General features: G+C 38.0%; 1 protein-coding gene and 2 non-coding genes across 3 annotated transcripts in view; 2 read left to right on the top strand and 1 right to left on the bottom strand.

The window, feature by feature from the left end:
- Window positions 1-401: 401 nt before the first annotated feature.
- Window positions 402-25166, bottom strand: part of LOC126973849 (DNA-directed RNA polymerase, mitochondrial) — a 40741-nt gene continuing 15976 nt past the window's right edge. The window contains exons 13-24 of the mRNA XM_050821189.1: window positions 21904-22119; window positions 21290-21439; window positions 20093-20284; window positions 16725-16934; window positions 15483-15637; window positions 11978-12129; window positions 9365-9524; window positions 7157-7286; window positions 6263-6391; window positions 4966-5137; window positions 3918-4009; window positions 402-2949 (exon numbers count right to left, since the gene is read on the bottom strand). Coding sequence (XP_050677146.1) covers window positions 2823-2949; window positions 3918-4009; window positions 4966-5137; window positions 6263-6391; window positions 7157-7286; window positions 9365-9524; window positions 11978-12129; window positions 15483-15637; window positions 16725-16934; window positions 20093-20284; window positions 21290-21439; window positions 21904-22119 — 1885 coding nt within the window. The 3' untranslated portion in view covers window positions 402-2822. The remainder of the gene's footprint in view (window positions 2950-3917; window positions 4010-4965; window positions 5138-6262; window positions 6392-7156; window positions 7287-9364; window positions 9525-11977; window positions 12130-15482; window positions 15638-16724; window positions 16935-20092; window positions 20285-21289; window positions 21440-21903; window positions 22120-25166) is intronic.
- Window positions 9831-9904, top strand: Trnap-agg (transfer RNA proline (anticodon AGG)). The gene has a single exon. It is a non-coding gene; the product is annotated as a tRNA-Pro (tRNA).
- On the top strand, window positions 19751-19824 carry Trnat-ggu (transfer RNA threonine (anticodon GGU)). Its single transcript has one exon. It is a non-coding gene; the product is annotated as a tRNA-Thr (tRNA).

A 25166-nucleotide genomic window follows, 5' to 3' on the forward strand; every position in this document is an offset into this window, starting at 1 on the left:
TACCTTCGTTCCAGTTTGAAGGAAGTAGGTGTCAGCATCACTTCAGGCCCATCACACTATCTTCTCCACTGAATCAAGGTGACAGTGCAATTATGTGATCGGGGTCAATAACACTATGCTACACTATACATTACCACTCAGATATTGTATCAGTAATATGTAGATGATGCTGGCTTAAACCAAATTGCCTGAATGAATGAATGAATAAAAAATATTGCACTAAATAAATAAAATATAGTTACAATTTCTACATAATATTTATGGTATGACAATAAGCGACCTGTATGTTGAATACCTGCTTGGTTTTCCTCCATATAAATCTTCCAACCTCCGTGTATGCCCGCAACTAGCCACAATACTTAAATAAGATTTCAAAATATCACTTTAATAAAACAACAACACTGTTTTGCCTTAATTTAATAGAAACAAAACCAATCACAGATTGCATTTGCACTACAGTGTAATACTACGTGGAGTTTCTACTCCAAGAAGAAGTTCTCTTCTACAATATTTGGGATCAGCAAACATAAACCTTATTTAAGTGAATATTCATTGAAATTATACAACAAATAAACACAAGGAATTTTAATACTCACTCAGACTACTGTAGGGTAATACTTATCTATAGTTACAGCACAGGTATCAAGTTATGTTGTACGAAACGGGTTTAGGCATTAGTATGTAAAACGTTCAGAAGTATTAATATATATTCTACAATAATTACTAATTAACAAATAAGTCAGTCAATTAATATAGTAGGTAATATTAGACTTCATTGAAAAATAAACATTGATTATATTCGTGGGTAGTTTATAATGTTTTTTTAAACTACCCGCAAACGCAATACATAGTCTAAAAGACATTATGAGCATACAATAGTTTCATGGTATTAACAAACATTGATTGACATACAAATATCTATCTACATCAGTCTATTCGAACATTATTGTGTGTCTTCTAACTAATATGTCATGTGATATAACATTTCAAAGCATACGGGAAAACTACACAATAGGGATACTTAAACAAATCTAAAAAAATTGCAGCAATTCTATCAGACTAAAGAAGAACACAAAACAAAAGAAAAAACACTATTGAATGTTTCCAAGCTCCAGCGTAGATTACTATTTTTTTAATAACAAAATCAGTTGTTGTCAATTATAACTTCTTCACAAATTCAACGCTACGCAAATGTCAAATGTTTTCGAATAAGTACGAATATGTCAACAATTTTTAGCCGCTTTGACTCTCGCATTCCAAAACGGCAAGATCTTTTCAATCAAGCAGTTTTCGTGACATATCACAATTTACTATTATTTGAATGGTTAAATTTGTTTATTATTATCAAATTATTATTTTCCGAAGTATTGTTACGCTACGTTTATTCTCCAAATAATATCTGTGACCTTTTTACAAAAGTTAACAGATGGCGCCACTTTGCTTTACCGATTGAACTATCTTCTGTCATTATTTCAAGAGCGCTTTAGTTACGCTCGTTGAATAAGTGGATGGATGGATTGATAACTGCCCAATTAGTCCACTCATCTTTTTGTTTAATTTTTATTGAATTGAGTAGGTTTTTTTTCATATCGCATCTCAAGGCACTAATTTCTCACGCACAATCTGATAAATTCGGCATTTCTAAGTAGATATAATAAATGGTGCCTTCGGAAATATTTGCAGAAGACACCCATTAGAAGACCGGAAATGCTCCTAATATTCCTCTAGCGACATCTGTATTGCAATCAAATCCAATGGTGTGTCATGTCATGGATTATTATAACACTGTATAACATCTCAACAAGTCTCGGCAATGACCAATTTCATAACTAATCTAATGTAGTCAATGGAAACCTATGAAAGGTCACCTCTCTAATTAATTAACGCCATATACAAGAATTTTGATTTCGTAATTTATCTGCCAAGAAAAATTATTACAATCGTAGTTATAAGTTTATAACATGTTCCTGGATTATTGGCTGATGACTTGACAAATATCTCACAGTTTCTTGGCATGGATCTTACACCTACAATTATCAACTTTTACAGATATTACTTTACTGGCGAGGCGATCTGTGCAACTAGATCATGCGTATACATTAATATCTTAAGCTATGTGCTTGACTATCAGAGGGCACATTAGATCATTTACTGGCGATAAACATTTGTCACATAATTAAGGCTTAGATCTATAGAGCGTTCTTAAGACTTTCCTCAAACTTTACTTACGTAAAACTCAGCTGATATTAAGCTTAGCATAATCTTTGATTTGATCATTGATAAGCTAAAATTATGCTGTTAAGCTAAAACAGTTCAATGCAAAAGTCAAGTTCGCGTTTTATGAAAATAAGGGACGAAACGAGCAGGACGTTCAGCTGATGGTAATTGATACGCCCTGCCCATTACAATTACAATGCAGTGCCGCTCAAGATTATTGAAAAATCCAATAATTCTGAGCGGCACTACAACTGCGCTCGTCACCTTAAGACATCAGATGTGAAGTCTCATTTGCCCAGTAATTTCACTAGTTACGGCGCCCTTCAGACCGAAACACAGTAATGCTTACACATTACTGCTTCACGGCAGAAATAGGCGCCGTTGTAGCACCCATAATCTAGCCTCCCAGTCCCGGTCCCTCCTTTACGTTAGTAAAGTCTGAGCAAAGTGTAAGTATGCTCAATCGATCATACAATAAGTGGTCTCGTATCGTGAATCTGTTAAAAAGTTTAAAATCAAGAATACTATTGTTCGCCGTCAAAAGACACACAAAATCCAACACAAATCACCTTGTAACACGTCACAGACCCGAGACCAGAGACCAACTAGCTGAAGAAGTAGACGGAGTCCAAAACACTGTTGATATCAAACTGACCCTTCTCGGGTACTTTCTGCAGCAAGGCGTTTACCCTTTTCTTATTCGACGCACCCACCGATCCTAACTCCAGTTCCCTGAAAATAAATAAGACGTATTAATGATATCAATTTTAACAATGGCACCGATGCGTTTCTCAACTTCACTTCACTCCACAACCCAAGAGATGATCAAACATTTACGGACCAAGCGGCATTCGGACGGTTGACTTAGTTGGTAAGAGCGCTGCAACGTAACACGAGGGGCGCGGGTTCACATCCCGCATCGAATTTTGGTCTAAAATAAATTTGAATAACTTGACTAGACTGCAAGGCCCAATCTATCTTTCAACTGTACGACGACAAAATAAAGAATTACCTACTTATATACCTGATACCGTTTACGTTTGTTTTTCTAAAATATTTTTTTATTGCTACGGAGAAACAAACATGTTTTTGAGAGGACTTTTACTCTGTTCAAATAAATAGAGAAATAAAAATATGTACTCATGATATGAATAAAAGCAGAACGCTCGTCGCGGTAAGTGATTGACACCCGAACGCATATTTAATTGAGGATTCCGTGATTTTTGTACATAAAACCGCAGAGTGGAACCCGCCTGCCTGTGACTGCCAAAGCATCAATATTTTATAAAGCTGAAAGTTTCTCAACACGTTGCAGGGTTGGTACTGTGATAGGTATACCACACCCTGTATTAGATTCTCGGTTGGAGTAAGCACTGATTTTTATAGTTAGTATTGATAACAGTGGTCTGGCAGCAGTCCAAATTCAAGTTCTTGCTCTACTAATGCTGTACTGATCTACCATAAGTTTAGTAGAGTTAAGTTTGAATTCATTGAGATGACAGTTTTAAACAAAATATTTGTCCATATTTGGTTAATACATTAATAATTATCTTAAAAACGATGTTACTTATGAATCCATACAATATAAAATATTAAAATAGAATTGAATATTAATTGGCTTAACAAAAATAGTAGTATGAAATCCTTTATCATCCATGTAAAAATAATAGAGAAATAAATAACAATAAAAAATGACTCACTCTTCGGGATAGCTGTATCTTTTGACCATGAAATCTGACAGGTCCTCGAGTATGGGCTGCGAGTGGAGGGCCACAAACTGCTCGCGGCAAATCTGGAACCATTCACGTAACCAAGTTGTGATACAGAAGAAACAAAATATGGTCTTTATGCGTGAAGAAGCTCTCTAGTTTTTATAAGAACATTTTTTTTAAAGCGTGGAATTAATTTCGGCCGGTAACTAACTTTCTTTTTCTTGGTCGTGTCCTTAAAAGCTGAAGGTCCACTCTGGTCAAGAGTCTGGTTGGTCACGGTTTTGACCAGATTTCTCCACACTTTAACTTTCCTCAGGCTGTGGCAATTGGAGATCATTACGGTTGGTAACTTGATCTAAAATAAACTGCTGGAGATGACCACCAATCATCAAGAAAGCCCCATTACCAATCCTCCTATCTGATATGCTGCAGTTCAGCACTTAGTAAATTCTTATGCTCACATTCTAAGCTACTTTACTTGTTAAGAGCAATTGAATGGTAACCCCTGCTCACTACAATGCAGCGCTGTTCAATAGTATAATTGTGCCGTTGCTGAGTATAATTGGACCATTGTTGAGTATAATAGGACCATAGCTTAATATAATTGGGCTGTTGCTGAGTACAATTGGATCGTTGCTGAGTATAATTGGACCATTGCTGAACATAATTGGGCCATTGCTGAGTAGAATTGGATTGTTGCTGAGTATAATTGGACCATAGTTTAATATAATTGGGCCGTTGCTGAGTATAATTAAACTGTTGCTGAGTACAATTGGATAGTTGCTGAGTATAATTGGATAGTTACTGAGTATAATTAGATCATAGCTTAATATAATTGGGCTGTTGCTGAGTATTATTGGATCGTTGCTGAGTATAATTAGGCTGTTGCTGAGTATAATTGGACCATTGCTGAGTATAACTGGATCATTGCTGAGTATAATTGGACGATTGCGGACTAAAATTGGGCCGTTGCTGAGATAAACCAAAGGTAAAACAGCTACCTCACCATGCGGCACGAGCACAGCAGCTGGCGTACCTGGTTCATGGTGTCCACGGTGTCGGGGTGCGTCCAGAAGCAGTCGTGCACCGACACGAAGGTGACGGCGGCCGCCTCGCAGTGCAGCCCCGTGAGCATCATGTGCGAGGAGTCCAGCGAGTGGATGAAGTTGGGAGGGAACGCGTTGCGCTGCTTCATCGTGCACGGACGTCTACAAGTAATATACAGACATAGTTAAAAATACCAATCCCGGAGGCATATTTGCCACAGCTGCAGATAATACTTGCAGTATTTTTTTAAATGGAAATATCAATCAAATTAGTTAAATATCAACTTATGACCGCCTTCACCCTCTGTCACCTACGCAACTCGTTACAGAATGTTAACACACGTATCCACAGTTCCTTAATTCGCCATCGATCGCACTCCATACGGACTACTATAATACTCGCATGGTAAGGGTGAAGTAACGGTAAAGTGATTCGCATAAATTAGAATCAAGACCGGATGATAACTATGAGTTATAGATTTTATAATAATTTTAGGTTAGATAATATATCCATCTAGATCAGTCTCTCTCAAAGGCGATAAAGCCCCCTTATGGGCGTTACATACCTAGAGGGGGGCGTGGTTTAGGGAAGCGATGGGTGATTTGTAATGTCATTTAGATACTTTATATTAATTTATTATTTAATATTTCGAATAAGGGTGTTTGTGTACGTTTTTGTATGACATGAATTTAAAACGTATGAGTGCACAGACACTCTAAATAGTTTTTATTTCTGCCCTTTATAATGGTATAAAACTAGAAATATTTATACTAGGAGTGTATAAAATGTTAAGGTCGCTGAAAAATAATTGATTCTCAAAGGGGGCGGTAAAAGCAATAAGTCTGATAATCTCTGATCTAGATAGAGCCTGTTACTGGTAGACAAGTTACGTATTACACTCGCGATTTTTATGTCACTTTGTATTAGTGTGCGTGTATTGCTCTTAATAAAACTGTCACACTCAATTATTTTCGACGTTTTCACAGTCTAGACCATAGTTTCTCAACCTTATTTTGCTCACCGCCCACTTTGAGAATATTTTTTTTTCTAGAGTATTTTCGTGTATTTTTTTGCCTTTTTAGGCTATATTTTTTAATCTACCCACGCCTCATCTGCGCCATCTCAATGCCCCCTAATTTTCTCTGGGTCTTCTACTGCCCCCCCGAAAGTCTGAAACGCCCAAAAGGGGGCGTTATCGCCCACGTTGAGAACCTATGGTCTAGACGAATAAATGATCTAAGCATTTTATATGCATTGTTATTGTCTAACTCTGGGTAAAGACTCACTGCTTAAGATCGAGCGGCGGCGAGCAGGGCGAGGTGGAGGGCGGGGCCCTGCGGTAGTAGGGCTGCAACACAGGCAGCCCCAGGGGCGTCACCCACTCCACACTCTCGCCGCACACTCCGGAGATAACCCTGCAATAAAAAATATGATGATGTAAGGAGAGGTTATTAGTTAATAAAATCTTTAAATGATTATAATTTATATTTTATTCTTAGTTACAATTCTTGAATATGTAGGTACATTAGAATTTTGTGTATGTACATTATTAGTATCATTATTTAATCCTATAAAATTAACAATTGGTTAGAGTGAGAGGGGAGGAGCCTGCCTACCACTGCCGTATTCGTGAGAGAAAGGGAAGCCTGACAGACTGGCGCTGTAACGCGTTACGTTACGAAGCTGTTTACTCTCACATAAGAAGTAGAGACGTCGCTTCATTGTGTGTCTTCTACCGCATTTATCACGGGGAGTGTTCCGAAGAGCAGTTTAACCTGATTCCTGCCGCCGGATTCCACCTTCGCATGACACGCCACAAGTTAGGATATTATCCCTACCATCTGGATGTGTGGCGGTCCTCCACAGTGCGGTTTTCAATGAGCTTTCTTCCTTGTACTACAAAGCTGTGGAATGAGCTTCCTTGTGCGGTGTTTCCGGGACGATACGACATGGATACCTTCAAAAAAAGCGTGCACATTCCTTAAAGGCCGGCAACGCTCTTGTGATTCCTCTGGTGTTGCAAGAGAATGTGGGCGGCGGTGATCACTTAACACCAGGTGACCCGTACGCCCGTTTGTCCTCCTATTCCATAAAAAAAAAGTTATCAATTGAAAAATATTATTATGAACGTGAAGTACTTATGCATGATAATAACATTTGAAAATTATTTTAGTACTCACTTGGCGCACTCGGTGAACCAGTCTTGTATATGCTTGGTGGAGGTGAACATCTCCCGCAGGCTGTCGAATGTCTTGTTGGTGAGGTAGTGGGAGCATGGCCACACATGTTCCTTGGGGAACGCGTCGATATCTGCGAAGACGAACAACACTCACTGTATATATAAGCTTATTCTGTGTTATTAATATTTTTTTATGAAAATAAGGGATGAGACGAGCAGGACGTTCAGGTTATAATTGATACGCCCTGCCCATTACAATGCAATGCCGCTCAGGATTATTAAAAAACCCCAAAAGTTCTAAGCGGCACTACAATTGCGCTTAACATCTTATGTCTCAAGGTCACGTTGACTTTTTCCGATAGGACTTGTAGGTTTGCCGGAATTCGAGATAAGCCATTTTTAACCCTTAAACACCCTCCCTTTTCCACTTCCCGACCTCAGATCGACCGAAATTTGTTTTTCCTTTCATTTTTGTAATATTCTTTTCCTTTTCCAATATGTTTCATCCTATTATCATTTTTTTCACTTTTTATGATTTTCAAAGGCCGGTCTAATATGCCATCACGGACCTTTCTTTTTTCGGACACCTCCAACAAATATCGTTAATGTATACAAATACTTAACTATATATATAGTAAAACCTTCCTGGAGAATCACGCTATCCATTGGTGAAAACAGTTCGAAAATCAGTGCAATATATGTAGTTTATGAGTTTATCGCGAACAGACAAGACGCGGTGGAGGACTTCGTTTTATAATATGTAGTGATTATGTACTATAGTACAAATACTTTTTTGTATCATTTATAAAGTCATTAAGTACCCCACGCCCGCTCATGGCATGAATTCTCATGGACTGAATTATCTGTATTGCGAGTACATAGTTATTACTAAGTCAAAAAATATAGTTCCGGGTAAGCAGTCACCAACATATTATCATAAAATAAAACCTTCTCTGAAACACGCTGCATCTAATGGTATTTATGTATTCCGATCGGTTCGGTAGTTTTCGCAGTATAACCGAAGAAAAAACTGCTCTACATTTATATATGTGTTACGGACAATGTGATAAGTCTGGGCAGTATTAATAATGGCCGGTCTGTATTCATAATGCCCGACTCAATTGGACAATGTGATTAAAACAGCATGATTATTCACTTTTCCCGGCCATTATGAATAATGGCCACCCTATCTTGGGCAAAGTAATAAAATAGGTGAACTGTAATGTTTTTGTTTAATAAATGAAATTAAACTCACAAAATTATCATGAAAAGTTAACAAAAAATAAACTATTGAACCATAGTAGTTAAAAAATAAACATTTAAAAATGTAATAACATCATTAGTTACCTAATTTTATTTTGACAAAAATATTACTTAAAAACAATAGTTTTAAAATTAGTTAACTGAGAAAAATCAACAAAAATATCTAATAATTAACGACTGTGCAAGAAAGGTATTAAGTTTAGAATTATTTATTCTTGCAAGATCAGCTTTTGTGACAATTGGAATTGCAAAGAATGTTTGATTTCTTGCATTTAAAACGTTTTGAATTGCAGTCACCACTACAGTTACAATGCTGGAAGCCTTGTCCATCAAAATGAGAGTCTTTTCGAGCACATTCTCGAAGAGTAATATCAACTTTTGGAACATCGTCGACCGAAATGAACTTTTCTTTATACCAAGTAAACTGATTTCTGGAGTACAGTTGGTTTAAAATACCGTGTTTAGTTCCAAGTTTGTAAAGTTTTTCTTTTTCGACAGATATAATAATAGCAAGTTTATTAAGACTATGCATCTTGGCCTAATCTATCGGGTACCCTTACTCAAACGCTTTGGCCTATTTCTGCAATAGGAAATTTTGTCCAAGTGATAAATTCAAGCTATCTCAAACCCTGACTTATTACATGGACCACGGGCCGTCGGGCATTATTAATAATGGCCGGTCCTTATTAATAATGCCCAGTTAATCACGTTGCTCGTAACATATATATATATATATATATATATATATATATATTGAATTTAGCAATATGATATTTATTTTGTTAACTTTCTGGGATTTTGCAGCTGTAGAAACATATACCTCACACTACATTCAAATGAATTGAAATTGACTACGAATGAAAGACCTACTTACTAACTCGAATTAGCCGAGTAGTAGGCATAGTAAGTTTATAATTATTCCTGCCATCATAATATGATACTGGACCTTTGAGCTGTTTAGCAATCTGGAGACGAGCACCAAATCTGGTGACCCCATACACGGTGGTCATCACCGTCTGTTTGATCACCTTCCTGCGCACGAAGTTCTCCAGAATTATTGCAGATTTCATTCCCGCCGCCGCATCACGGACTCGCATGCCCTCAACCTGAATTTGTCAAAATAATTTATTATTTTGAAAGTAACACAAAAAAAAAAAATCAAAATTTTATGAACGGTGCGGGGCTTTTTGTTTTCAGTTATATTTGTGTAATTAATTCCAGAAGTGAGGGTTATCACTATAAAAAGATAAATTGTTTAGATTTACAAGAGTGACATCTCAAGTCAATTTCCTAATATGCAAATATTGGGGTTGAGCAGGTTATCAACTGTAAAGTAGATCCTGTAGATGAAGCTACAACGTTGAACGAGAGTTGAACAAAGCAAAAAAGATTTTATCAACAATACGTCACTCGAATGGTTGGTTCAGTTGGTAAGAGCGCTCGCACAGGACGCGAGAGGTTGCGGGTTCGAGTCCCGCATCGTTCATAAAAGTTTTATTTGTGTAATTAATCCCAGAAGTGAGGTTTATCACTTTAAAAACATAACAAATTTATTTTTAAAGTAATTTACCTCAATTCTGGGGAATAATTAAATTAAATTTGGAAAAAAATGGAACCAAATCTTGGTGTGTCTCAGCACACCAAGATTTACGAATCATACGTAACTAAAACGGTTGGCTCATTAGGGAGAACGCTCGGACGATTACGGTTTGTACGGTGGTTACAAAATTTTATTTAATTTGTCAAACAATACATTATATATTTCCTCTCCTCATTTGAACCTCTTCAGTCGAAAGAACAAAAGTTCATCACCTATCATAACTATGCTGTGAAATCTTTCTGAAAAGAATTTAATTGTGTTTTTACTTTTACAATGATAATAGTAATTAACATGTTTTAATGACTGTTTTTTGTTTTTTTAATTCAAAATAGGATGTGACATTACTTATTGAAAGTCTAAAACTACCACCCATTCCAAAGACCTCAGACCTGAGAAGAATGGGCGCAACAAACTCAGCGGGCTTGTCTTTTTCAGCATAAAATATTTTTACAAAGTAATATTGTACAATTAAACTTATTTTTTAATAGCCTGAGGGCTGAATGATTGGGTGATCGTGCGTATGTGGATCGCGTGGCCGGTCCTGCGCTTTGTACAGCGCTAGAATGTGGGCTGGCTTGAAGTATTGCTGTGCACCATTTATGACGCCCAGTTTCTTTGAAGCCAATTTGGCTTTGCCCTCCAGATGGCCACGAAATTGGCAATCGCTCGAGATTTCGAGACCCAGTATTCCGATACTAGGCGAGGTTTTAAGGGAAGTGTTGTCGAAGAGCGGTGATACGACACATGGGGTTTAGCTCTGACACCGCAGGATAGTCGGCGGTGTTTTTCCGTTGTCGTCAAGAGTCGAGTTGAAGGCGAAAAGAGCGCAAAGGAGATCGGCTTTCTCTATTGCCGTATGGGCCAGGGTCTCATTCCTCATGTGCAACGGCGGCATGGACGGCTGGCTGAAGTTACCAAGAGCAGCTTTCGACAACGACCAGAACTTGCGTGTTTCGGTCGGATAACTGGAAAGCTGCTCGCCGATTTTGACGTGTTTTGACTTTGCACGGGCGATTTGCCGCTTAAAAAATCTGGAGGCACGGTTGTATTTTCTCTTAAGAACTATGCAGTTCGGATCCTTTGTGCCCAGCGCCGCAACCCAAGTTCGGTACGCCTGTTTTTTTTCAGTCAGATGCTGCTTTAACTGACGCATCGAACCAGGGCTGTGATCTGCCACCGATCGGTACTACAGAGCTTGGTATAAAAATATCCATGCCCTGCAGTATCACATCGGCTACTGCAACGGCGCAGGCACTAGGATCATCCGAAGGGAAACAAACCCTGCTCCAAGGGTAGGATGCAAAAAAGGAACGCATCCTATCCCAATCTGCTGACTTGTAGTGCCAAACGCGGCGGGTCGCTGGTGGTCTGCGGCACTACACTCCTGACCAGGTAATGGTCGGACGTTCCGAGAGGGGCGTCGACAAAGACCTGGTAAGCATCGGGATGTGTAGTTAGCAGAAGATTTAATAAGGACGGCATGTGGCTATCCACATCCGGGAGCCGCGTTGGCGACTCAACCAATAAGGACAGACCATACGCCAATGCAAAATTATGCACAGATCGCCCTGCGTAGTCTGTAATACGTGAACCAAGCCATTCGGCATTGTGCCCGTTGAAATCACCCAAGACTACGATTTCAGCGGAGGGGATCTGTGCAAGCACGTCGTCAATTGCCGCTTGAACGCAGCCCATGAGATGATCGGTTTCTGTGTTACCACTATGGGGCCTGTAGACACACGCATAGATGCGGACGCGGTCCTCTAAATCTACGCGGAGCCAGAGAGTGGACAGGTCCCTACCCACAAAATTGCCGAGACGGCGACAGCAGATTTCCTCCCTAACGTACACAAGTTGTGCGCGCAAAGCAGCCTTTTTTCGTGCCGCAGACTCGATAGCACAAAAAGTGTGTCATCTGCGATAGGCCTAATCTACACTAGACAGTAGTGGTCTTGTTACCATGGCGGCCACCTCGCTGTACACGTCCTGCGGCGCGCGGTGCGGCGCCAGGTTGACGGCGGCCGCGCCCGCTGCGTCTCCGCCGAGGGCCGCGTAGTGCTGCAGTCCGTTGCAGGAGCCGTCCTGGTGCACCGGGAACCCGCACTCGTACTCTACAAAACACCACCTTCTTCACATACTGTTTTAAGCTTCCCCAGCACTAAGCTCTACTATATACCACTGGACCGGCGGTGGACATTCGCCATTTTGGCGCTGTCGGCCATATAGCGAGAGTCTGCGGTACTAAAACTAGTGATACACAAATAAAATTTTGGAAACTAAAGTTTATGAACGATGCGGGACTCGACCCCACGACCTCTCGCGTTCCGTTCGTAGGCTATCAGCTAGCCTATTCAGCGAGAGGTCCCGGATTCGAATACCGGTAGGTGCAAATAATTATATGATGAATATGGATGTTTATTTGTATTTATGTTTAAGTAAGTATATTGTACAAATATATTGTTGTCTTGTAACCATAGTACAGGCTATGCCTAGTTTGGAGCAACATAATTTGTCTAAACGTGTGAAAACATTTACCCCCTTATTTATAATGGTCCGCTTACTTAAAACAGCCGCTAAGGAGTGTTATTTCTCATTCTGACTTAGGTCAATAGAAGAAGACAGAGTGAGAATTAGCAATGCTTTAAATTAGCAGACTATTATGAATAAGGGGGTTATTATTTATTTACTTACTTGTCACTTTATAAATCACTTCTAAGTGTTATGGGCTCTCTCCAAGTTTGTTTTTAGTATTTCCTATATTTAGTTCTAAGTGAATGTTATAACCTTGGATCAAAGATGCACTAGTTAAAAGACCTTAATAACTGCGTAAGAAGTAAGAGTACAAATATAAGCGATAAAGGCCCCAATAATAGTTATAAGAGCTGTGCAAATAACCACCGCTTGGGAAATGGTTTATTTTTATTGAGAAATGGCAACAAAATTATTGCAACTCTTTTAAATCAATATTTATCACTTTACGAATATTTTATTTATTTATTTATGATTCCTTACAGCTAACAAAATGAAAAGATTATATAAAAATAATACAGAATAGATACGCCAATTCAAAGGAATACTATTAACAGTACAATAAGTATGTGAAAAAGTAATTTAAGACAAAAACGAAAAATACTAGAAAAACTTACAAGAAAAAATTAAATAGAAAGAAAATAAGAAATCGTATCCATATTGAGTAACTGAAACGGTGAGTAGGTTGTGTGGTGTGAGTGAATGTGAGTAGTGTGAGTAAATGTGAGTAGTGTGAGTGGTGTGAGTGAATGTGAGCGTTCGAATATAATGTTTAAATTACTTTTAACTAAAATCTACGAGCTCGTGAATAAATTACATATTTTCTGCACTTGTATCAATATGTATTTACTGTTCTTATAATTGATTTTGACATTAAAATAATAGCAACTACACTAGGTGTAATATAATGTAATAATATCCGGACGACCGAGCCTTGCTCGGATTTTTAAGAATGTATAAAACTTGAATAAAAAAAAAACTAAAAGGACATCAGGATTCGAACCGGGGTCTTCTGCTTTCCGGAGCTATTATAGTCTTGTATATAGTGGCGAAATTTACCTATGTATTCTAATGTTATTATAGATGTTTCTGATTTAAACACGGATAAAACTATTTGTTTTTTTAATTGAAACCTATCGCTAGATCGAATTCTCGCCCCCGCAACTACTTCTATTCAAAATTTCATTAAAATCGTCGGAGCCGTTTCCGAGAATCAGATTATATATATATACAAGAATTGCTAGTTTACAGGTATACGAGACAGATATCATATCGTTGACGTCAGATTTCATACTGAACAAAAATAAAAAAAGTATCATTGTTTTTTGTGTATTGCAAATACAGTAATAGACATTCGTTCACATACTAAGTTTATGGGCACCTCCATTTGGCTGAACTATTCCGTGACTGCGACATGTAAAGTTTATATACAAATGATTTAAGTTTTCTTTAGTGTTAGGTAATTCCGCCAATATTTGTTTTTAAACAATTCGACACGTGTTTCGCCTCTACACGAGGCATCCTCATGACGTGTTGTCTCGCCAAAATCTGGCACGAGACAGAATCAAATGAGCCGGAAGCCGCTCTTTTATACCCTCGTCCCATGAAATGACGCGCTGTGATTGGTCGGCTGTTGTGACGTATTACCCCCGGAAGAGATACGTAACAAAGGTGATGGGACTAAATTTGTTTGTTCATTCAACAATGTAAACATGTTATTTTTGTGTTTTATTATTTCTAATCGCTATTTTTCGCGAAAAATGGCGAAAATTAAATAACCTCCTTTTTTTAGGCGCGCGACGTTCTGATAGTGTACAACGCATGAAGACGAAAATGTTATTTTTTTGAAATTCATACAGATACCACGCAACGAGCAATAAGAATGTGGCTGTCTGTTGAAACTCTTTGCGCATGAAGGGATCGAAAAAAAAAACAAAGGAGTGTTATTATGAAATTCAGTACAACATTGCAAAACTCGTTTGGATGATGTAGTGGTTATTAGGACTTTGGGTGTTTTAATGTTGGCAATAAACTAACTGTTTCAGAATCTTTAATAGAGGATTTAAAGCATGGGTGTAGGTAAACAATTAAAAAATTAGGTTGTTGGTGAATATTTAAAGAATTAATAATTTTACCACACGTGAAAGAACATAGTTACCGCTCTCACTCCTCTAAGTCAGTATAAGGAAGCAAGCCATCAACAGTGAAACAAACAAATTTTTGTGTAATTTTTGAATTCCCGAGCAGTACTGAGACCAACTGACTTACCAATAAAATTGACTCGTACCATATCTATCACGCCATTGATATATTGATACGCTGAATATGTACTATATTTGATTGAAGGTTCTAATTTATTATTTACTAGCTGACCCGACAGAAGTTGTTCTGTATATTATAATAAATAAAATAATGTTTTTATATGAATTTGTCAATAATATATCATAACATTAAAAATTACTTCGTAAAATATGCACCCTGCTGTCGTAATTAAATTTGTTTCATAGCAGAACTGTCAAACCGTGCGTCAATAAATTCTCTCAGAGAAATTATGTATGAACACATCAAAGGAAAAACAATTTTGTTGTTTTTATTTAATTTAACAGCATTTTCCTATTTATTCACCTTTTAAACATTCTCTTGACTTCCACAAATAATTCAAGACCAAAATTAGCCAAATCGGTCCAGCCGTTCTCGAGATTTAGCGAGACTAACGAACAGCAATTCATTTTTATATATATAGATATATTTCATATTGGAAGACCAATAGTGTACAATAATTTTAAATAAAAGTCTAATAGTAACAAAATGCCAATTAAAGGTCCTGACGGATAGCAAATTACTAGTTTAAAATAGTTACAAACACTTAAGTTAATACTGTCAACGGTAGTAGTAGATATCAGTATGCTCTAATTTACAAAAATGTTCATCTCACCTTCAGGATTTGGCGACCTCACAGCATTAGCGATCTCCACACAACAGGCCAGTGTCTGCCATGGTTCTTCGGATTCCTTCCACCATCCCTCACCATCCAAAGGATTGTCTGCTGAATCCAGGATCTTTTCCATTATACTCTCCGCATACTCTAATCTGTGGATTTAAATCTGGTCAAGTTCAATCGTTTTCAATAACCTTTCTATCCTTAGTTTAACTTACTAGAGGTAGACAAATCTATCATTTTACGCTTATACTTACATTTCAATAACCTATCGACATAAAGCACTGGAATATAACTATATTGGACATAACTATTGATAGATAAGATCTTGTCATTAAACGGTGACAGCAATGTATTCGTAACTAGAGATTCGTTATTGCAAACGGCCGTTAATAAACCATCATTGTTCAGCAGATGTGTCTTGGCATATTAAAGCAAATATTTTTTTGATATTTTAGATGTACTTGCTATAGAAAGTTTCATAAGTGTGACGGCATGACATGTATGCAGGGTGTCCCAAAGGTATGGAACATGAAGGGAAAGTACCTTAAATATTGAAGATAGGCTATTTTACTGAAAGAAGACTTTATGTTATTTTTAAAAGTTAGTACTTCTGCATTCAAAGATTTTCTAAAAATTACTTCCCTCGCCTGAGAATCTAAGCGACTTAAAAGTAAAAAAAACACCCCTACTCTTATGATGCGAATCGAAAGAATGGCCAAAAACTAATAACTCTTCTTAAGTAACATAGTATTTTAAAAGAAAGGAACAACGTAAATATCCTGTATACTCAAGATGTGAGCCGGGCAACCATTAATCTTTTCGGGTCAATATTTTGAGAAGTCCGAAATTAAGATTACGAGCACTGTACCGAATACAACGCACAGGTCCGCAACCTTGCTGCGTCGCGGCCCACATGACAACCAGATTTTTTTATGAAAATAAGGGACGAGACGAGCGGGACGTTCAGCTGATGGTAATTGATCCGCCCTGCCCATTACAATGCAGTGCCGCTCGGTATTCTTGAAAAACCCAAACATTCTGAGCCGCACTATAAATGCGCTTAAGATGCTAAGTCTCATTTGCCCAGTAGCTTCACTAGCTACGGCGCCCTTCAGACCGATATTGAGACAGAGAGTAATTGTTTACACATTACTGTTTCACGGCCGAAATAGGCGCCGTGGTGGTAAAATCTAGCCGGCATCCTGTTCAAAGGAGCGTACCAGTGGTATCACTCACCTCTCGTGTATGGTTTGTCTCTTGAGCGCACCAGTCAAGTTGACAGCGTGCAGCTTGAGCCACCGCAAGCCGCGAGCGCCGAGCTTCCGTTTCTGCGCGAGTACCAAGAGCGAGCGCGCGGCGTCCGCACCCAAGACAGACACGTGCGGGCTAACTGCGTACACGCGCCCGCGGAAGTCCATGTTGTGTGGGAGCCAGAACACGCGATCCCTGTCATAATATAATATATTATACAACTAGGGCGCTGAGTGTTCGGAGAACAAATAAATTAATAACAATTAGTAATTATTCTTGTGTCAATAACAGACTATAATTTACTCTATGGCACTAGCAAGTTTGGCGCCACTGTGTCGGACGTGCGAGGAACACTTCTCTTAGCCGCATGGCACCCTGTATGACGGACGAATCCTTAATATACAGTTTAACATTACATGCTATTTTTTTACCGAGCCCTTTAAATTGTGACAAGTTGGTTATTAATTATTATATACAAAGCATTGAAGAGCCCGAACACTGAGTAACCGTAATAATTAACTAGAGAAATATTAGGAACAGCTTAGCATCATCCACATACACCATAAATAAATAGTTAATATAATAAATAAATAATTCAACATTCTCAGCTCTTGATCTATGAATACGTTTTTTAGTTCTATTCTTGCTATTGACGACCCATATAGCCGAATGGTTAGTGACCCTGACTACTAAGCTAGAGGTCCCGGGTTCGAATGTCGGTAGGTGCAAATAATTATATGATGAATATGGATGTTTATATGTATATACGTATGTTTATGTCAGTATATTGTATTAAATATATCGTTGTCTTGTACCCCTAGTACAGGCTATGCCTAGTTTGGGGCAAGATAATTTGTGTAAAAGTGTGTCAATATTATTATATATCTTATAGAAAAAGTACTTAAATATTGGTACAGTGCTTAGTAAGTAATTAAAAATTTGCTGTCAGTATTATTACAAAAACGGAAGTTTGGTCACACGCAACCAAGTATTCTTGCGCAGAGATATACCTAATGTGCAAAAATTACATAACTCAGCATTCTCATCGCTTGATCTATAAATACGTTTTTAGTTCAATTCTATTCTTCCAATTTAGGCTTCTGTGGAAGGAGCACCACAATTCAGCCAATGTTGCGTTTAAGTAGACAACCAAGCTTAGTTTTTTTTTATGGAATAGGAGGACATACGAGCGTACGGGTCACCTGGTGTTAAGTGATCACCGCCGCCCACATTCTCTTGAAACACCAGAGGAATCACAAGAGCGTTTCCGGCCTTTAAGGAAGGTGTTCGCGCTTTTTTTTAAAGGTACCCATGTCGTATCGTCCCGGAAACACCGCACAAGGAAGCTCATTCCACAGTGTTGTAGTACGAGGAAGAAAGCTCCTTGTAAACCGCACTGTGGAGGACCGCCACACATCCAGATGGTGGGGATGATATCCTAACTTGTGGCTTGTCGTGCGAAGGTGGTGCAAAGAGTATGTCATTGGTCGGTGTTAACGAACTTACAGTGCTTACGGTAATTATCGGTGCCAAGACGAAAGCGCTGTGTGAAACAAGCAACCATAGTCGAGGAATTGACACACACTTTGACGTTTGACAGTAATTTATTCAAAAGAATTAGTAACGATATTCAAAACATTTGTTAGAAAACGTTTGTGTGGTAAAGGTTACCATAACATAAATGACGTTCTTAATGATAGCACAGATTGGGAATGGAGCGACCGCCTTTAGGCTATTAAATAATAAGTTCAATTAAACTATATTACTTTGTAAACATATTTGTTTGATGAAAAAAAAGCCCGCTGAGTTTGTTGCGCCCATTCTTCTCAGGTCTGAGGCATTCGTTTTGGAATGGGTGGTAGTTTTTGACTTTCAATAAGTGATGTCACATCCTATTTTGAATAGAAATACTTGAATTTGAATGACAATCTCTCTTTATTTTGTCAGTCGCATCGTGTGTTCGCATTTTCAGTCCGCGTTGTTTGTGTGTTTGTTTGCATATCATCATCCCCACCATCTGGCTGTGTGGCGGTCCTCCACAGTGCGGTTTTCAAGGAGCTTTCTTCCTCGTACTACAAAGCTGTGGAATGAACTTCCTTGTGCGGTGTTTCCGGGACGATACGACATGGGTACCTTCAAAAAAAGCGCGTACACCTTCCTTAAAGGCCGGCAACGCCCCTGTGATTCCTCTGGTGTTGCAAGAGATTGTGGGCGGCGGTGATCACTTAACAACAGGTGACCCGTACGCTCGTTTGTCCTCCTATTCCATAAAACAAATCTTGGTATTCCGCTTTTAACAACGTCCTCGTTCTTAGTAGACCTACTAACAACAAAAGCTCAGCACTTACTAAACGAAGTTTAAAGAGTAAACATGGAATTGCGCAGTGTTTCTGCATTTTGTGTTACTGCGGAACAACTTCTGAGTCTATGGAATGACATTGGAAGATGAGCAAATTATCATTGTTTATGGACTGCTCCTCTGTTCTTTAGTCCAAAAAAACACGCTTTTTTTCTCAACTGATACCTTTTAAATAAAAACAGAGATATTCAACCTCGAAGTGTGTGTGATTTTAATTGATATTCAAGAGAATAAATGCATAATTAGAACACTTAGGCGAAATAAATAATATGTCCGTCGAACAATGTCATTTCGTGTTTGTAGGTTAATTTTAAGGGTATTTTCTTCCTTATAAGGTCTTTTTATGGAAAAGGACGAACTGACAACAATAAAGGTTGTAATTTACGTCGTGTTAAATCAGTTTAAGATGGCCCCTATATTTTAAAGAACAAATAAAATTTGAAAAACAAAATTTTTTGAACGATGTGGGATTCGAAACCACGACCTCCGGCGTTCCGTGCCGGTGCTCTAACCAACTGAGCTAACCGTTCGAGTACCGCCTCGTTATAAAATTCTGTTTGCTTTGTTTAACTCTAACATTGTGGACACAATAAAGTATCACAATACTAAGAGTTGAACAAAGCAAACAGAATTTTATAACGCGGCGGTACTGGAACGGTTAGTTCAGTTGGTTAGAGCACCGGCACGGTACGCCGGAGGTCGTAGGTTCAAATCCCGCATCGTTCATAAAATTTTGTTTTTCAAATTTTTTATTCAGAAGCTCAATTTTTTTATAAAGTGTTTTTACTTTAACCGCGGCATAATTTGGCGTAAAATAAAACTTTTAAAATACCTCTACACTTTCTTGATTGACAGGGTTGATTCAATAAACGCTCACTTTGTTTATTTTAGGCATAATATGGAACCCGAAACAAGAAGTATATGCAAAGGTTTTAAATAATTTTTGAACTTATATTCTATCTACCATTCTAGTGTTAATAAAAGTTTAACTTACCTGTAGTGATTGGCAAGCGACAACTTATACAGTGAGTCACACCACAGAGAATGCATATCAGCCTTGGCCCGGCTGAATGCCAGCCGACGTCGGAACGAATTAGCCGGCTCTGAATCCGAACCAGTAAATAGTTCTGACGGATCCAAGGAAGATGCAGGTGGAGGAATGTCCAGTTTTTTATCTCCACCGGATCTAAAAAAAATTAAACTAATTGTTATTTTTAAAGTGATATCCCTCACTACTGGGATGATTTATACAAATAATTTTTGTAACCGAAATTTAAAACGATACGGGATTCGAACTCTCGGGTTAGGTCCGAGCGCTCTTGCCACCTGAGCCAACCGTTCGAGTGAAACATGTTTCATAAATTTTGGTATGTCTTGTTCACCTCTCAAGTTGTGGCTTCATCTACAGGATCTACTTTACAGTAGATAACCTGCTCAACCCCAATAATTCCATATTAGGAAGTTGATTTGAGATGTTGCTTTTTCAAATTTAAACAATTTGGTGTTTTTTTAATGTGATAACCCTCACCTCTGGGATTAATTGCACAAATTTAATTTGAAAACAAACAAAACAAAAAAAAAAGGTGCCCGCTGAGTTTTTGCGCCCATTCTTTTCAGGTCTGAAGTATAATTTTTCGAATGGGTGGTAGTTTTGACTTCATCTACCAATAAGTGATATCATATCGTAGTTTGAATTAAAATATTTTTATTTAAATCTGAATATACATAAATAAATTTAAAAAACAACATTTTATGAATGATGCGGGACTCGAACCCACGACCTCCGGCGTTCCGTGTCGGTGCTCTGACCAACTGAGCTAATCGTTCGAGTACCGCCTCGTTATAAAATTCTGTTTGCTTTGTTCAACTCTTAGGTTGTGGCTTAATCTACAGGATCTACTTTACAGTTGATAACCTGCTCACCTGGGTCGTCGTCACCACATCGTTCATAAAATCTTGTTTTTCAAATTTTATTTGTGTATTAATCCTAGAAGTGAGGGTTATCACTTTAAAAACATAACATATTGTCTAAACCTGAATATGTTTTCTAATCGTCTCGCGAAACTGGAGTTAAGTTAACTGTGAGTTAGTTGTACAGATGCTGTGGCCGTCTGAAATATCGCGCGCAGTTTAAGAATTTCCTCTTATAATCTAACCTAATAACGTAATCCTTGACAAGTTAAATACATACCTAAATACTTTGAGCTGTAAGTCCAATATTCTTTGGTTGATGACCCATGGAACTTCTCCGAGCTGGTTCAAACTGTCCAATACCGGGTACAGATTTTGTGGAGGAGCTTCTTCGAGCCGCTTCATTTGTTTCATTACAAATATTGGCATCCTGAAGAGTAAGATATTGTTTCAATTTCTTTAAGTCGACTTAGTAAGTCTTTTGTTGAGCAATGTATATGTTTTTACATCACGATCCCAAAATATTCCAAATAATTATTGCTAAAGATGTATATGTTGTAAATACTACTATATATCTATATTTATACTACTATATATATATATTAAAAGACTTCAACCTAATGATACCACAGTTTGGGAATGGAGCGACCGCCCTCAAGCTATTTAAATAATAAAGGTTATAGTAACGAAATTAAAAAAAGAAGATGGCAACTGAGTTTTCTGCGCCCGTTCTTTTCAGGTCTGAGGCATATATTTTCTAATGGGCAGTCAGTTTATGCCGTTTTTGAAGTGATTAAAATTTTATACGTTTTTTCCTTTTATTTCATTTCTTATTTTCCTAGACTATGAGTGGCAGGTAGTGGACAGATTAAAAAAAATATCTTCATGATGTACCTGATGAGCGGCGTCTCCGTCAGCAGGTACGCAGCGGAAGCGGGCGAGCGCCAGGGCACGGGAGGGGACAGGGTGGGGGCGAGACACGCGCGCATGCTCAGTGTGGGCCGGGCCGCCGCCGCGCACAGACGTGTCAGGGTGGGGTGCGGCTTCAGCTCCAGCCGGACCAGGCGTCCCCAAGGCCGGTGCACTTTGTACAGCGCTGGCAATTTCTTACTGTGAATCAAATAACAAATATATGACTATAGTAAATCTACCACCACGCCTACTTCTTCCGCCGAATTACACCTTCGCACGACACGCCACAAGTTAGGATATCATCCCCACCATCTGGATGTGTGGCGGTCCTCCGCAGTGAGGATTTCAAGGAGCTTTCTTCCACGCACTAAAAAGCTGTGAAATGATCTTCCTTGTGCGGTGTTTCCGGGACGATATGACATATATACCTTGAAAAAAGCCCGTATACCCTTCCAAAAAGGCCGTCATTGCTCCTGTTATTCCTCTGATGTTGCAGGAGATTGTGGGCGGCGGTGATCACTTAACACCAGGTTAAACGCTCGTTTTACTTAAAAAAACATAACAGTGCTATTTGTACTGTTGTTTCCGTTTGAAAAGTGTATTATTGGTGGAGAAATTATCACTATTGTGCCCCCCACATGTGCTCGGACGCACGACCTAACGATGACTATGCTCGTTGCGATAATGTTCCTAGTTTGGCAACGTTTAGATAAAAAAAAATCTCTTGCATACTCAGACTTTCAATTTGTATCTTCACATCCTCCAGGCCTTTATATCAGTGTTTTATCGAGGTATGCTACGTTATAAGTTTGTGATGGATCGGGCAAATTATTCACATTATATCGCCTCATACCAAGTGGGCGTATCTGTTCGTTCCGTCAATAATTCTCATAAATAATTACAACATACGCACACTTCTATTTGTCTTTTTCTTGTATTATGTGCGACAGTACTCGTTTAGAACCTAAAGGGCCGTGCATTGGTTTTCTAGCAAAGTACTAGTAGTAGGTCTATAGGCACTGTGGATCTAAGTAATCGTAGATAAGCTTTGGAATATGCAAAGATTGCTAACCGTAGGTATCTAGTATCTATCGTAAAGAAAAAAAATTATGAATACAAGTTTGGTTTTAAGATAACTGAACCAAATTAAACTAAATCAACTTTAACACAAGTTTTATATTTATTTCGGTTTATAACGAGGTAGGCACAGCCTAATTGCCTGTTTGTTATGCACGCCCCATTAATCTAGTGACCCAAAAGTTAATAAAAAGTGAAATTTATATTTCATAAAATTATATTATACTATCTGACAAAACGTATTGCCGATATTAAAATCGCGATACAAAAGTAACTGTTGATCGTAGATGGGTGAAAATTTGAAGTTGTATGTATTCTTTAATGCTGACTCATAATCAAACAAATTTAAAAAACAAATAAAAAAGAACATCGTGTGGACCACCCTTAACATTTAGGGGTATGAAAAATAGATGTTGGCCGATTCTCAGACCTACTCAATATGCTCACAAAATTTCATGAGAATCGGTCAAGCCGTTTCGGAGGAGTACGGGAACGAACATTGTGACACGAGAATTTTATATATAAGATTAAATTGAATTTGTTTTGTTATAACAATGTGCAATGAATTCTGACTGTATACTGGGTCCAAACTATAACAGAATAGAGAAATACCTAACTGAGATAAACTTTATATATGATAAACAGTACGGTTTCCGGCCAAAATCAAATACAGTTGGTGCCACCATTGATCTAGTAACCACAATAAAAACCAAAATAGATCAGAGGGAAGTGGCAATAGGAGTCTTTATTGATCTCAAAAAGGCTTTTGACACCGTCAGCCACACCCTGCTCCTAGAAAAACTGCAACACATCGGTATAATAGAAACCGCACACAAAATCCTAGAGTCATACTTAAAAAGTCGGTACCAGATTGTAAAAATTGGAGCTCATCAAAGCAAATCCAAGCTGCTGACATGCGGGGTTCCTCAGGGATCCCTTCTAGCACCTTTATTATTCCTGGTGTACGTAAATAACATACATCAAGCAGGTTTGCAGGGTCATCTTACCCTTTATGCAGACGATACATGTCTATTTTACTTCGGCAAAAACTTAGAAGAACTAATGGGAAATGCACAAGATGATTTAAATATACTGCAAAAATGGTTTCAATGTAACCTTTTAACTATCAATGCCTCCAAAACATCATATATGATATTTAGTGCTAAAAATAAAAAACTACCTAACATTCCTAATCTTACCATCAACGGAGAAGTATTGCAAAAGACTTTTGAAGAAAAATACCTTGGATTGACACTCAATAAACACTTAACATGGAAATCACACCTAATAAATATAAAAAACAAACTTTCGTCTCTAGTAGGCTCTCTACACAAAATAGTTCGGTGTATCCCAAAACAAGCTCGACTATTGATATATAATGCCCTAGTTAAGCCACACTCTACCTCATTGAAATATGGGGTAATGCAGGTAAGACTAATATAAAACCAATCCAAACGCTACAAAACCGAATAATAAAAATTTTACATAATTATGACTACTTAACTCCTACAGAAACTATTTACAAAGAAACGAAACTATTGAACATTACTCAACTTTACAACTACTACACATGCATACTTATATATAAGATAACTCATAGACTCATTCACTCAAATACAACATTCACAACAAAACACAATATCAACAAATATGGTTTACGTCACGCCAGACACCTTGAATTACCTAGTATTAGAACCAACTATGGTAAAAATAATATAACATTTGCAGGAGCACAGCTATACAATAAGCTTCCGAAAACTGTAAGAGAAGCGACTTCGCTCAACATCTTCAAAAAAAGGCTGCTATATCATTTACAAAGCAATGAATAAAAACATCTTATCATAATAACAATAAACTATATCTTGTAACTTGGACCACCGCCTTAAAAAACCGGAAAGCAGCAATGAGCAAATTCGCCTCTCACTCACTGATTTTATGTTCTCATGTAAGTGACGACAGTCTTAATGAGAAATTAAAGTTCTTTAAACCGAACTGTCATTTAGCACCGATCATGTTGTGTGCTGAAGCTACTCAAACATAATATTTTAAAAAAATCTGCACATGTCGACGAGTTTGCGTTTAAACAAAATATATATAATACAAGTACGGAAGTCTCACATGCAAAATCAATTAAAGAAATACGGTCTCTCTTGCGGTCTTACAATAAG

This window comes from Leptidea sinapis, chromosome 30 (assembly GCF_905404315.1).
Source record: "Leptidea sinapis chromosome 30, ilLepSina1.1, whole genome shotgun sequence".
NCBI classification, from domain to species: Eukaryota; Metazoa; Arthropoda; class Insecta; order Lepidoptera; family Pieridae; genus Leptidea; species Leptidea sinapis.